General features: G+C 41.9%; 1 protein-coding gene across 2 annotated transcripts in view; it reads right to left on the reverse strand.

Annotated features, from left to right (window-relative positions):
• Positions 1-366: 366 nt before the first annotated feature.
• sema3aa (sema domain, immunoglobulin domain (Ig), short basic domain, secreted, (semaphorin) 3Aa) overlaps positions 367-15,081 on the reverse strand; it is a 34,195-nt gene continuing 19,480 nt past the window's right edge. For both annotated transcript variants that reach the window (XM_026146365.1, XM_026146366.1), the window contains exons 4-17: positions 14,536-14,655; positions 13,688-13,778; positions 13,476-13,595; positions 11,430-11,572; positions 10,809-10,923; positions 10,634-10,703; positions 8,096-8,240; positions 7,778-7,997; positions 6,253-6,344; positions 6,124-6,165; positions 5,725-5,882; positions 2,497-2,564; positions 2,252-2,400; positions 367-1,107 (exon numbers count right to left, since the gene is read on the reverse strand). In XM_026146365.1, coding sequence (XP_026002150.1) covers positions 391-1,107; positions 2,252-2,400; positions 2,497-2,564; positions 5,725-5,882; positions 6,124-6,165; positions 6,253-6,344; positions 7,778-7,997; positions 8,096-8,240; positions 10,634-10,703; positions 10,809-10,923; positions 11,430-11,572; positions 13,476-13,595; positions 13,688-13,778; positions 14,536-14,655 — 2,250 coding nt within the window. In that variant the 3' untranslated portion in view covers positions 367-390. The remainder of the gene's footprint in view (positions 1,108-2,251; positions 2,401-2,496; positions 2,565-5,724; positions 5,883-6,123; positions 6,166-6,252; positions 6,345-7,777; positions 7,998-8,095; positions 8,241-10,633; positions 10,704-10,808; positions 10,924-11,429; positions 11,573-13,475; positions 13,596-13,687; positions 13,779-14,535; positions 14,656-15,081) is intronic.

Genomic DNA, 15,081 nt, shown 5'->3' on the forward strand with positions numbered 1-15,081 from the left:
AACATTTTTTTTGTCCCGGTCTTATTTTAGTAGCTTATGTACAGGAGGTTGAAGTGTCTGCCAGCCAGTATCCCAGGCAACCAGCATATCCTCACACATTTACAGTATGCATTCCAGTTTTTCAGTCCTCTTCTCATCTTTGTCCTTTTCACAGGTTGTGTGCTTTTGTGTCTGAATGAGAGCTTCACTGACGTTACATGTGTGGAGTTCATGTTTCTACCTAAAAAGTGTTTCAGATGTTTTGCTTTTTCTGCTGTTATGGAGAGGTCACTGAATCACACATTGCATCTATAGAACGTATTTGTGTGTTTTTGTGTGGATGCGTGGGTTTGTGCTTGCATGTGTGTCGGTCTGGTATAATGTGTCCTTTTTTTTTTCTTTTCTTTTTTTTCAAACGCTGCGTGGAGGTCTTTGAAGCTCATGGGTCCTCCTGTTGCGTCCCTTCTTATTTTCCTGCATCCGTCTCCACTTGGTTGCATGTTGGCTGCTCGCCCGAGATCCCCCTGCGAGCTGAGAACCAGCTAGCCTGGCCTGCCCCTTCTGGCCATTTTGGGTTTTCTGGTTGTTCTTAGGTGCCTCACTGCTCAATATACCCTTTTGGGTATTCTGACTGAGTGTTGGCTCTTCTACTGTTAGAGCTCCAGCCTGATGCCATGGCCGACTGAGAGGTGGACTGGCTTGCTGTTTCTGAGCAGTGGGGGCTAAAGCTCTAGGCTGTAATGCAGAGTTGGACCCGCCTGCGCTGTCAGGCTTGCCCTGACTGTTGCCGTTAGGTGTCTTCACCCTCTTCTGTTTGCGCTCTTTCTTCCACACTCTGTCACAAAACTCCTCCACGCTGTTTAGCTCTGGGTGGTCCAAGAGAGACAGGAAATCTCGGTACCACATCCTGTGCTTGGCCGAGTGACCTGCGCCACCTCCCGCGCCAGGAATTCCAGGCAGGATGTCACCCAATCTCTGGGTGGGGATGACCTGGAGGTTGAGGCGTAGAAGAGGCTGGATAAAGCCGTGTTCCACAGCCTGGCAATGGTAGACCCCGGTGTCAAACTGAGTGAGGCTGCGTATCAGCAGACCTTGGTCTGTACGCAGCACTCGGTCATCCAGCTTTATCTGAAATGAAACAAAGAGGAAGACAAAGAACACAATGGGTGAAAATACTGAAAAAAATAAAGATGGAACATGAGAATGAACCAGAGTTTTTAAACGTACATATTCGATAATCTATATCAGAGATGTCTGACTCAATTAATTCACACTTGTCTTGCACTGCTCAAAACTACCCAAAAATAACCCATTAGAAAAACTCTTTCCAGAAATCATGACCCAGTTACTCAGAAAAATCCATAAAGTTTGATGTGAGAAGTTTTGTGACAGAACTATACAATATTCCTTCTATTAAATTACACCCCCAAACCAATTTCTAATAATCAGATCAGGATTTCTGGAAGGAGCCATTTACCCCCCTTACATTCAGGGGAAGGGATATATCTCTACAGCTGGTATCACTTAACCGAGGAAAGTCACATCAGAAAAAGAAAACACGTTTTACATTATAATGTCAAATTTGGTCAGGAAAGAAGAAGAACAATGAACAAGGGTTCAAAGGAAATGCCTTGTTTCAGGTCTCACTGAATACATGAGTATTGGTAAGAAAGATTGAAGCAAACTCCAAAGGTTCCTTTCAAGCTAACGCTGCTTCACACTGGAAAAACTGCAGCTACATCAATCACCTGGGCTGTCAGCACAGAGTGATGTTGTCCAGAAAAAGTAGAAGCTGGCTTAAACTTAGCAGCAAATCATGCAGCAAGTGTGGGTGGGCACAGCAAATTCTTATTAGGTTAATTTCTTAGCTGAACACTATTTTTTGCTGAAACAGTAATATCCTTCCATATAAAATTATTAACGGCTGTGTTTCACATTTAATACACCCTCTGACTTGTGGATCTATTACACAGCTGGACTTTTTTGTATCGTATTTCTCTTTGCTTATTGGTACCTAAAATACCACGCCTAGAAAGGCCAGCTATAAAAATACAGCCGCAGTACAAAAGTTAATCTAAACACCCACACCCAGTGGTTTTCACCCTTTTGGGTCTCTGAGGTTAAAGATTAGAAGTGTCATAAGTCACTACATGATGGAGCAGGAAAGGTGGAGCCCTGGATGGAGATATTTTGTCTGAAGAAATCTAACTATGTGTAATATATTTTATAATCATCTAGCAGTATATTAGCAAGTCATCTTAGGCATACACACCTCAAGCTTGCGCTCGTCGTTGGGCTTCTGCAGTTGCCAGTAGATGAGCGCTCTTTGAGACTTGGGGCTGCACTCTAGAAACATACTGCTGTTCTCCACACCAAACACACTCCTGTCCTCCACGCTGTCCCCTAAGCCATCCATGTCATCTGCTCAATGCAAAGCACATGCAGACAGACTAATGAGACGCAAATGGCATGAGGAGGAGACAGTGTGTATGTGCTTGTATGAAATTATTAAGGTACCGTGATGCTGAAGGTCTGAACACTGGGAAAGAGGATCTCCATTTCTGATGTCTTGCCGTCTGGTTCGCCTGTGAAAAAACGACAGTGAAACTGAATGGAAGTGGTGGAAACAGACAGCTATGAGGACCTGTGGAAAACTAAGTAAACTGCATGATTCAGTAGCTTGCAGCACTACCTTTAGCAGCAATAACTAGTTTTCTGTATGACTTCATCAGTCTGTCACATCATTGTGGAGGAATTTTGGCCCACTCTTCTTTACAGCACTGTTGCAGTTCATTCAGATTTGTTAGCATTCATTTAGGTCCAGCTCTCTTGAGATCAATTTCAATCAGGTTGAGGGCTGGACTTAGACTGAATCACTGCAACACTTTTCTCTTTTCTTTTTCACCCATTCTGTTACAGATTTGTTGCTATGCTTGGAGTCATTGACCTGTTGGGTGATCTTGTCTCGGCCAAGCTTCAGCTGTCGGACAGATGACCGCACGTTAGCATACCTTAGTACACAGAGGAGTTCATGGGGGACTCAGTGACTGCAAGCTGCTTAAGTCCTGGGGCTGTATAGCAAACCCAAATTAATACCCCACCACCGTGCTGGCTGTTGGTTTATGGTGTTTGCACTGATATGCTGTGTTTGGTTTTCTCCAAACATGGTACTGTGCATTATGGCCAATTCCAGAAGTCTAGTGGTTTGTTCACATGCAATTTTGCAAACCTAAGCTATGCTGTCATGTTCTTTTTAGAGTGAAGAAACTTTCTCCAGGTGATCACACCACACAAGGCATACATATTTGAGTCCTTTTTCAATTGTACTGTTATCATCTTTACTCTCAGTTGGCATGCTAAATGTTAGGGTTGGAGATGTTGCCCTTAAAGTTTTTACAGTTTATCTGAGCCTTGCGAGGTCTGACCTTGGGGTGAATTTGCTGGAAGATTGTGGAATTATGTGGAACCCAACTCTTTTTTGTACATAAATGAGTTTAACTGTACTAATTAAAGTGGATCTGGACAATCCTAAAATGTTTCAATTACTGTCAGTTAACTCTTTTAACCACATGTAACTATTAGCTTCCAATTCCATTGCTGTAAGCTAATACTTGATTTCATAGCTATATAATTACACAAACAGTGAACAGATTTGACCTGCTTCTCCATAACGTTTAGCTAAGAGTTAGCCGACACTGTTAGCTAACAAATTCAACAAATCACTTTTTATCCAAATGCTATTTAGCCTTTAACATACAACATTAGCTAATAGTTAGTTGTACATTTAGCAAAAAACCCCCAACAAAAACATCTTTTTAGTTACTGAATGTGTTGCAACTGTTTCATTTGTTGACCCATGTCATTAGATTTCTGTTTAATTTCTCAGTTTTCTTTATTGCAGGGTTATTACCTTACAATATAAAGCACATTGAGGCCACTGTTGTTGTTATTTGGGGCTATATAAATAAAATTTTATTGAAAATCATTACCCATGCTATCAGGTAAAACTGTTCAACTGTTTTACAGTAAGTGAGAGATCTTAACCGTTTATTCACTTTGTTTCCATTGCTTTTTTATTTATATCTTCTATGAATTTCTTTTGGCTGCTACTACTTAGTAAATTATACTTTTACTTAACTTATCTAAGATTAGCTTTGCAAGTATCCAGTGGTATATTTGTAACCTGGTTGGGAATCATTGCTGTACATGACAAGTTATTCCTTATGTACTTTTTTATTCTCACCACTTGGGGGCAATGTTTACCCAATTCCCAAGAAAACAGGCACTAACTCAACCTTTAACTCCACTGTTAAATCACATGGATGAAAAAACAAAACAGCAGAATGTAAGAAACATAAACCTGCTGAGCAGTGAAACAGTGCGCTTCATTGCCTTCCGATGAGCCGTTATTATGAAACACATACAGCATTGTTTTGCCCTTGAAACGCCTTGTAAAAGCAGGCCCAGTCTTTGTCCTCTCCATATGAAAAAGTCTACTGTGTGATTTGGCTTTTTAATGCGATGGCAAGGCGTTTTCAAAGTCTGGCTTTACTGACTAGCTGTGAATGGCTCCCTAGTTCCTAGTTGTCATGGTTCAAAAAACGCTGATGGCGGCTGCAAAATTCAAATTGGGTGCGAGCCAAACATGAGGCAAGGGCTGGAAAGAAGAGAAAGAACCAAGGTAGGGATAAAAAGTAGAACCACTGAAGGTTTAAAAAAAAGACTAAACAAACAAACAAACAAACAAAAAAAACAAGATAAAAAATGCTCAGCATGTTTGCGTGAATTCTCCACACAAAATTATGACCACTTACATCCCACTTTTTTCACACGTGTCCCTCGTCTGTACATTTCCTGGGCTAACATTCCTGTCTTTTTTGGCCATCTGAGCACGTGCAAGGTTGGGTGTCTGGTTCTCATTCTGGTAGCGAAAATATTTGCAGTGCAGTGGAGAGCTGAGAGAAGCCTGTCCCCACTTTAAACATGGGGTGTGCCACCTCGTCTGTAATCTTGCCAAGCTGGAGTATACCCACTGGCCTACTTCTGTTGGTGTGAGAAGTTCTAGATGAATGAGACGACGTGGGGGTGTCGCGCCATGTGTGTGTATGGGAGGGTAGTAGTGGTGTAGTGGTCAGCTTAATCCTGCTGGGTACAACAGAGGGTAATTTGAGGGAGTGTATGTTCCTCCTGGCTGAAGGGTGAAGTGGTCAGGCAGCTCCTGGTGGCTATAATTTATTGTGTGTTTGCTTGTCTTTGGATATTTGTGCATATTTCTTAATGCGTCTTGGTTGGTAGGATGATTGAAGCACAACTCAGAACAACTGTTACTGGCTAAGTTGCTGGATTGTACTTTCTTGGAACGCATAATTAGTGCGTATGTGTGTTTAATGACTCAATTTCGTGCTGGTGTAATATTCAGATTACTTCCATGTTTAGAAGTTTTGGCATACAATGGCTATCTGTGTCTGTTTTTTGGGAGTCGCCACACTTACTAATAAGCCAGTGGAGGTCTGACGCTAGAGAAATGAGGCTGCACATCAGGATGCCCTTGAGCATAACATTTAAAACCAATTGTTTTAAAGCCAACCAAAACAGCAGAATGCAGGTGTACTGATAAGTCCCAGGTGTGACTGCATGTGACGACATTAATACAGGATGTTGTTGAAAAGCAGCGTGCATGCTCAGCAAACCCTCCGAGGATACATAAAGGTTAAAGAAGGGTGTTTAGCGATTGCCGGCTCCTACCTCTTGGCAGTAGGAAAGTATCTCGAGCACTCAGCACCGTCCCAGGCGCAGTAAGGGTCTCTGGCCAGGCAGCACTCAGCGCAAGCTTTCCCATACACTTCGCAACGGTGTAAAGACATCTGTGATACACCCAGGGCTGAGCCAAGGTACAGCTGTTGCTGTGGGAGTCAGAGAGAGAGCAAGGATGTAAAAATTAAATGTTCCTGTGCGCCTCAGTTGGAAGGGTTCTTGCAAAAAAGAAGGTGCTTGTGGGTTTAGTTCTCAGTGGGCACATTCTTTGCTTATGGGTAACAGTGTATGTTTAAAGACTGAGAATTTCTCGCTTTTTTGTTTCACGTGGACCTTTACCCTTGTCAACAGCTTTTGGATTAATTACAAAGTGAGAAAGCAAGTTTTTACCTGCTTGGTGGACAGCTCCATAGCAGCGATGGGAGTAGGCTCCTGTACAAAGCAAATAAACCCCATTTAACACCACCAATATGTGTTTTTATAGGAAGGCTATTAGCACGCAATTACAAAACGTCATACCCTAAAGACAGTCATCTCTTCCAATACAACTTCCTCGAGGTCATGCCAGCTTTCTCTGGGGATCGTAACCACCTTCAGCACTGTTCCTGTATCTGAAATGCAAAAGACAGCATACAGTTAGTGTACATGCAGGCCTGTGCTGGTCATAGATTAACATCCGTGGTGCATGTATGTACGGTTTAAGTAATAGATTAGAAATACGTGTGTGTGCCTTCTTCAAAATACATGTTAAGTGCAAGAAGAAACATGGAAATAGATCAAAAAATTAAAAATGATTAAAATAGATTCTCTGGAATCTTCGACATGCCGGACAAGTGCATTAAGCTTTCCAGCATATTTTCCTTTGTTCAGTCACTTTCGTTTCTGTTTGGTTTTTTTTCCAGTCTTTCTCTGTTCAACGTCCGTGTTCTTTTACTCATCCTAATCTTTCTATTTTATTGCCCAGTCTAAAACACAGCTTGTTCTTTATAACTCTGCAGAGAAAAGCCAGCATCCAGGACTCTCTTCATTGTTGACACTGAGACTGGTGTTTTTCAGTTGCCATTTAATGAAGCTGCCAGGTAAAGGCACTGCGAGGCATCTGTTTGTCAAACTATAGATTCTGATGTGCTCTTTCTCAGATGTGCACAAAGAGGCCTCCCACTTCTCTCTCTATTCTTATTTCCTGGAACAATGATACTCTGTGAGTTTCAAAGAAATGTCTTTTCTTTGTCCATTACAATAATCCAGATGCTCAACTATCCAAACATTTTGCTCCTTTAATCAGTACAACAGTTTTCAGCTGTGCTAACATCACTGAGAAAGGGGTTTCCCACCGGTCAGTCAGCTTTATAAAGTTGATAAACTGGAATTAAGTACCACAAAGAACCACTGGAACACAGGAGGGGTCTTTGTGTGCCTAGACAGATATTCCATTAAAAATCCCTAATAATTTATGACTAACGGTCCTGTTAGTCGTTAGTTGTCTTTCCCCAAATTTCTGATTATTTTAATCCCATTTTAATTAAAAACAAATTGAGCTCAGTGGTTCAGGCCAAGAAGTTAATTGGAATCAACTGGTACATCAACTGATACTAATGCCATGTGATGGCTCATGATGATATCCTTTTACACACTCGGGTTGCAATCTCAAAAAGTGAAATTTGGATTCTGCAAGCTGCTTTGAAACCCATCTTCACCCAAGCTCCCCCTATTTCAACATAGACATTTGTTAGTGAGATCAAGCTTTTTAAGAGTATTAGATACTGATGCCAGTACACTGTAAATAAAAATAAAATTGAAAAATTAATTAAAAGTCAGTTAAAAAAAAAGAAAAATATTATTGTAATTTTCAGTGTCTGTTTTTGAGTGGAAATATCTGTAAAAATCTATCTGTGGTTAAAAATGTCTTTAATTTTAAAACAATACACTGGATTTTATTTGAACAGATTTTGTTTGCAGTATATGCCAAAAGTACCTATGGCGGACCACCCTGAAATAAACATATAGAAGCAGTATATTTATTGCAGTGTCATCTGTTGCATACCTGTGCCAATGAACATGACATCATATTGCCCATCCTCTGCCTCCACTTTGTCCACCACCAGCTGGGTAAACTGGTAGTCCACGTCTGTGCGTACCATTATGGGTCGTCCCCCTATTGGGTGCACCGGGTTGTACATGGCAGGGTGACCCCTGGCGAAGGTGATGACATCATCCGGAAGGTCCTTCGTAGAATCGAAACCTCCAAATGTCTTGCTGGGGCACTGAGATCAAGACGTGATATGTTTGTTTCTTCTAATATCGTCTTATAATGTCTCATTATTACTTAAAAATTTACAACATTTTTGCTAAATTGCCTTACAGTTCCAGGGCGAGGGTAGGGCACCCTCCCTTGGAAGGGCACCCACTGGTAGTTGGGTCCATCTCTGTGGGCATAGGGACCCAGGAAAACCCTCCTGATGTCTGCCATGTTGTACATACACACCGCTGAGCCTTTAAATATGTTACTGTGGAAGGAGAGAAAAAGAAATAAATCCAGAAGGGGTGAGTTTAAGGATCAAGAGGGGTAGGAAGCAAGAGGGTGGTGAAATAAAAGAGATGACAGAGACAAACAAAGGGGATTCATAAATGATCGGTCACAAGACAGGGATTAGGAGCTTGTTAAAAACTGAAGAAAGACAACAAAATGACCCATCATCGCACAAAGACAGAGCGGAGCAAAGTTGTCATTACTTGAGTACAGCAATGACAGATTGGAACTTCTCTCTGATTGCTTCCAGCCTCTTGAGAACAGACAGGAATTTGGGCACACCACCAACAAACCAGGAGACCTGGTTCAGAGCATATTTGAAATCCCCTCCAATATTTTGTGAGCATTTGCTTGAGCCAGATGGGTGGATTTTGCTTTCACAAGGAAAGCAGGCAAGGTCGATCAATCATGCTAAAAAAAAAGGGAAGTGATGTGGATTTTATTTTTTCAATTTAAGCTCTTTCGCGGGTCATCCAGAAGACAGCAGTTTGAGTCGTGAGTCATTAAATGGGAGAATCGGGGAGTTTCACATGAATATTCCAACATGCATACTCCACAAGAGTTATTAAATATTCTTGTGGAGATTATGACAGAATAAGCACGATGCTTGCAGTCTTTGGAGAGCGTGAAGTCTATAAACCTTCCGTCATATCTATTCATCTATTTCACAGTTTTATAGATTTAGAATTATTTACTTTATGAGGATAAATGCCCCCCAAATAATCATTCATTTACTTTCCAGGTGTCACATTTTACAATTACAGATTTTCTTTTGGACAGCAAATCTCCTTCACTTGCAGGAACCGAATGCTTCAAAATGATTCGAGATGTCCTTTGTCTTGCTGACTGCAATGGGAAGTTGTATCAGCCTAATTAGGGATGTGGCTGGCAAACACACAGCCGACAGTACTCCACAAAGCATGGAAGATGAATGGATTAGCATTTGAAAATGTTAATTACAGAGAAATTCAATTAACTCCAGGGGCAAAAAAAAGACGCTCCAATATCTGTGCTTATGAAGAAGGGTGAAAATGTGTTTGTGCAGATACACACAGACACACAGAAAGAGGCATGCAAATTCACCCCTAGAATGCACGCACACACACACACACACACACACACACACACACACACACACACACACAGAGGTACACAATCAGACACTGATCTGTCAGTGGCAGCTTCTTTGTGCCTCATTAAGCAGTGATATTAAAAGCCGGTCCCTCTGAATCTCTGCTCTATTCATCTCTGAAAACCGGCCACTTAGAAAACCAATTAAACCACTCTAATTCCTCAATGCCCCATAATTGAATTTTAAAGTGTACGCGTGTGTGTGCGTGCGTGCGTGGGCAGACGTGGATACGTGGGTGTACGCCCACCAGCGCCCACCAACCTCTGGGTTTTAATACATCCCTGAAAGCAGTGAAAAGCCAAACAGGTCTGGTAAAGCAAGGCGCCTGTCACCATGCGTTAGCCTGCACCGCTCCTCTATTCAGCTCGTCTTATCATTAGCAGTGATTGATGAAGCAGTGCAGAAACAGTACCGGACACACACACACACACACACACACACACACACACACACACACACACACACACACACACACACACACACACACACACACACACACACACATCACATTCATCATCTTCATCATCACGATAAGTGCCACCATCTGTGCCATTTCAACTCACTTATCTGCCCTGCCCCATGCCTTCACCTCTCCACATGCTTCAGTAGAGACACACCCGGCTTCTGAAAACCCCATTCGAAGCTGGGGCGGTGGCCGAGGGGGGTGGGAGGAAAAAAAACAACAACAACAAAACCCCCCCGTGGATTTCTGTTAAGTGAATATCATGTTTCTCTCGCTCCCTCCTGCTCCATAATCTGATTTTCCTACAAGCCCGCCAAGGTTTCAGTGAAAAACAGGACAGGTAGTGAGGAATTGGGGAATCGGATAAAAGCAATCTCCAAATCTGAGACGAGGGGAGGGCTACCCTCGGAGAGAAAAGCATCCGTGAGACACCTGTAAGTGGATTACGAGAGCGCCGTCTGGGAATTTGACAGAGGCGCACTTGGTCGCTTGCATCGTGCCGTGCCATTTAAAATGGTTAGGAAATTACAGATAAAGGGGCAGGATAAAGGAGGAGAAAAGAAAGGCTTCTTGAAAAGAAATACGAGGCGCGTGTTTTTCAAATGCAGAGGATGAAACCTATACAGGAAGGCTGACCGTTGAAATAATCGAGTCTTTCTGATCTCTTAGCAACACATCAACAAAACAATTCTGATACTACCAGCATCTGTCACGCAGTTTGAACATTTGAAACCCTTGCATGCTCACTTTGGAGGTCAAGGGCAAAAGACTGTACCTGGATGTGGTGAATACGGCGTAGATAACTGGATTCTTTGGGTCCTTGGAGCTCATGAGAAACACGTCCTCTAAACAGCGAGAAGAATAATGTGTGAAGGTGAAGCTCTGAGGTGAGGTTGGAATTTTTCCACATCGAACAAAGACACAAATAAATAAAATAAAAACGCACTTACGCAGTTCGTCGAAATGTGTGTCAATGCCATTGACGCCAGGAACCGCGCATATTAGCCGCGCTTTGAGAAAAGTGGTCCATTTGTTGACCAGGCTCCTGTGACCTCCCATGTCATTCTGCAACAACATTTGAAGTGCTGTCAGCTCAAACCTCCGTATGCACTTTTGTTAGTAAGGTCCTTGCAAATATCACATTTATTAAAAATGTTACAGAAGTATTAAGTTTCTGATTATAAAACATATTGCAGTAATAAAAATAGGACTGCAGTCTCCATCTATATTGTATCATGTGTGAAGTTTTGTGATAATATCGTATTGTGGGGCGTTGTGTCTGAAGATTCCCACCTCTAACTTATACTATATAAGGCATTTATAAGGAAGGTAAAGGTTAACTATGGGCATATGATCGTTAACTTTTTTTCAGCAACTATGACTCTGGCTGTTCATTATTACTTTAATTTTCTCATTAGGACACGTACATGTTAATAACTGGCTTTTTAAGGGCTTATAAACTGATAACTAAGGCACATTATAAGAAGTATGCTACTTTTTTGTGTAACAGAATCGTATTGACACCACATCACACTGTTATAACAGTTTTGTGGGGTTGTGTGTGATGTTACCTTACACAGTTGTCCTATTCTGGCAATAGTAGCTTTCCCAGTGTGCTCCCCGTCCATGGCGTTCTCTTTGAAAAACAGGAAGATCTTGTCATCTTCGGGGTTGTCACTCTCAGGGATCAGGTGTATGCCTACGAATCTGGGATCTACAAGAAAGAAAATAGAGGAAAAATAAACAAATAAAGCACATAAACTTTGTTCACACTCATAAACTCACCCCAGCAGACACACAAATACAATTTTACAATCCAACCTCTGCCCCGGTGACAATCATTTCACCCCTATTTTACACCTCTGTAACCAATCCCCCCCCACGATATTCTCCAGTCACGGCTCGGTAATAGCAGCCCGTCACTTTACACCATGGTGTTATAGTATGTGACTTTACCTCAAGTGAGCGCTCCAAATCCAAATCCCACATAAACCCTGTCTCTAGACCACATCCTCGCAAACACACATGGCTCTGATTGTCCCGGGTAACACTTGAATAAATTTATCCTGACTTTAAGCGCAAGAGGAAATCAAAGCTAAACGTAGGAGCCAAGGCCTTAGGGCTGGGATCTTTTGGCATAAAGGGGGCGTAGGAATCGAGGAAAAGTCGCCGCAGTGAGCCTACGTCCAAAAGCTCGGGGGTTTAAGCGGAGAGAAACAAGCAGTGCCATGTTACACCTCCATGGGCGTTTCAGATATAGAGTAGCTGTGAAAAAGGAGCATGTGGCCAAAGTGGGAGGCAGATTTATAAGGGTTGCGCAGGTGCGAGACCTCTGCTGTGAATTGTGTGTACCCCCAACCCGCACACACTTCATACTTCCATCATGAATGTTTGCCCTTATATGCAGACCACCATAAATTTGTGTGCGCACACCACAGATAAAACAAAACCAAGCTGCTGACCACTGAAGTCATACCACTGATTACCTATAATCCAAACAAAAAGCTGCTTTATTCAAAGGAAATCCAACCATCCATATAAGCAAGAGGTCATTAAAATGTGAAGGAATGCGTAAATGAATCTGGACTACCAAACTACAGTTTAACCCCAAATCCTTTTAGAATCAGCTGCTATTAGGGATTCATTCCCTGGTTTCTCTCTTGATACATTTGAGTACCATATAACCTTGTTGATAAAGCCTCAATAGAATATCTCCACCCCGGTAATCCATGCAATTACAATCCCCTCATTGTGCAGAAGACGCTGGATTCTGCCGAGCCGAATGGATACAATCCCCAGCGTATTTGTTTGAACAAGGTGAAAGATCAATGAGGATTAACGCTATAACAATGACTTCCTCGGTTTATACTGCTCTTTATTAATATGTCACAGTAATCAGCACTGGCGAGACCAGTGTTTGTGATTTTTGATGGTGCCTGGGGAGGGGGACGTGGGCGGTTGAGGGGGACTGGGAGGAATTCGACTCCACTACAGGAGGAAAACAGCTAAGAGCGGATTAGTTCTGTGGGAAAGAGGGTGGGGGGGGGGGGGGGGGGGGGGATGGCACAGCTTGAGGGAAAGGTTCAAACTGACCTTTTGTGGCTCCCTAAGTCCTCTGCGGTGCCGAAAGATAGCCAGACAGACTGAGCAGTCAATAACCCTCACTGCAGCGCTAATCTTGCTAGCACAGGCAAATCCACTGACTTTGTGAATGGGCTCTGATATCTGATGTCTGCACATGAATGGAAATGATTGGAGACTTGAGGCTTGCGAGAGAATTTAATGTCTCAAAGTCTGCTGAAAAGCTCAATGGTATACTTTTCCAAATAATGGCCAATGACAGGGATTTCCATGCAGCTTTTAGGGAAAGGTTGAGGTCTATAGAGACCACAATGGTCTAATTTTACCTTAATAGCAAAGTATTTTGAGTCATGTTATCTAGTTTTTGCAGTCTCAAGTGGTTTATACTTAACTGTTGCTACTAGGAATAAATATAATTGAGAAGTGTTCAGCAGAATACACCATGATGAAAAATTCAACTGCTGAATTGAACATGAGAAACAAAAGAATTCACTCTTAGCTCATCTTCTACGATTTTATTTTATTTTATTTTTTACCATTCAGCCATCTTGAATCATGCTGCTCTGTTCTGATTGGATGATGATCTCCCAGCGTACGGAAAATGGCAAAGTCCCTTCCCATGAAGTCAGCAGATGTGCCCGAGTACAGCTCTCCATCTGCCAGCGAGAAAGGATAGTTAGGAACACATGACCAGCTCTGAAGTGACTGCGTCCTCCCTGGAAGTAATAAAAGCACACATCAAACTTACCAAGGAGAAGTGAGGCTGAGAGCATTTTGGGGTCATAGGGGCTTTTCCCGCGGCCGTTCTCAAATTGTGAGGCCAGTCGGAAGATGTTGTCCTGCGGTGGGAAAAGGTCAAAGATCGAAATGAGGGCAGTGAAAGCCACAACGAGCATGGTTAAAGGTACATTTATAGCACGTGTTTCAAGTTACCATACATTCTCATTATAGCGCGCTACTTTGGGGGAGTGGGATGCAAAAAAACACTTCCTCCACACAGGAGAAACAAGAAATGTTTTATTACACTGCTGCCCTTGGTTACCAAATGCACCAAAAAAGGGAATATAAGCAGTAAAATTAAGTAAAAACAGACACGACCTCTGAGTCTTTTAAAGAAAAGCGAGTGAGTTTTTGGTGGCTTTTAATTTATTCAATCAGTTACAGACTGTCAGCACTACTTTAAACTGAAGTGAACGCCTCTATGGTCTACCCCTCCCTACTGCTGGACGGCAGGATCCATGCTAGTACATTGATTAACCTGTAGAAGTTTCTCAAGATGACTGATTAAACTTTAATGCAGGATGGAAGGCTGTTAAATATTCGACAGCTGTAATTGAACCATGTAGTGACCGCTTTTTTCCACTGCTTCGCAAAAAAGACAACACTGATGAGAAGATAATCGTCAGAGAGAATGAACACGGCTGTACTTCAGACAATACTCAGACTTTCTCTCACATGAATTTACTATAGCGCTGTTGTCACATTTCATGCCTTCTTAATGAATGGTCAGTTTAAGATTTAAATGACCCTTTGCATATATATAACTGATTAAAACCCCAAAACATTTGGTTACAATAAAAGCCCCGAATGAATTACCTCTGCCTTCTTGCCCATTTCCAGATAAGCGCAGATGGGGTGGAAGGCTCCTGTGCCACAGATGTACAGATGGGTCTGGTTGTATGGTTGAAGGACACGGATGAAGTTAGAACACTCCTTCTAAAAAAAGAAATGAGACACAGGAACATAAAGCCTCCGCTATTATAATAACTTAATACGGATCAGGCATATTCAAATGAAAAAACTGTGTTTATCTGTGGAAAAAAACATGATTTTCCAGTGAATAATCCAATTTTACACAAGCTGGTGTTGGTGATATAAAGTTTGTTCTAGTGATGAAGTTCACACAGGTTTCAGTGGTAATCGTCAAATGTAAATAGTTGTTTTTTTTGATATATTAATGCAAATACTTTTTACCAAATTATGACGTAAAATTTGCATTTCTTCTAATAGCAGTTTGCTAGAAATTTAAGCATTTTTATGACCGTAAAAAGTAAAAAATAAGAACCTTTCTTTATTTTGGAGACTGGAGTGTGGCAAGCAAACAATTTTTCACAAATCCTAAATATAATAAAAATACTTTTT

Source organism: Astatotilapia calliptera, chromosome 17 (genome assembly GCF_900246225.1).
Source record: "Astatotilapia calliptera chromosome 17, fAstCal1.2, whole genome shotgun sequence".
NCBI classification, from domain to species: domain Eukaryota; kingdom Metazoa; phylum Chordata; class Actinopteri; order Cichliformes; family Cichlidae; genus Astatotilapia; species Astatotilapia calliptera.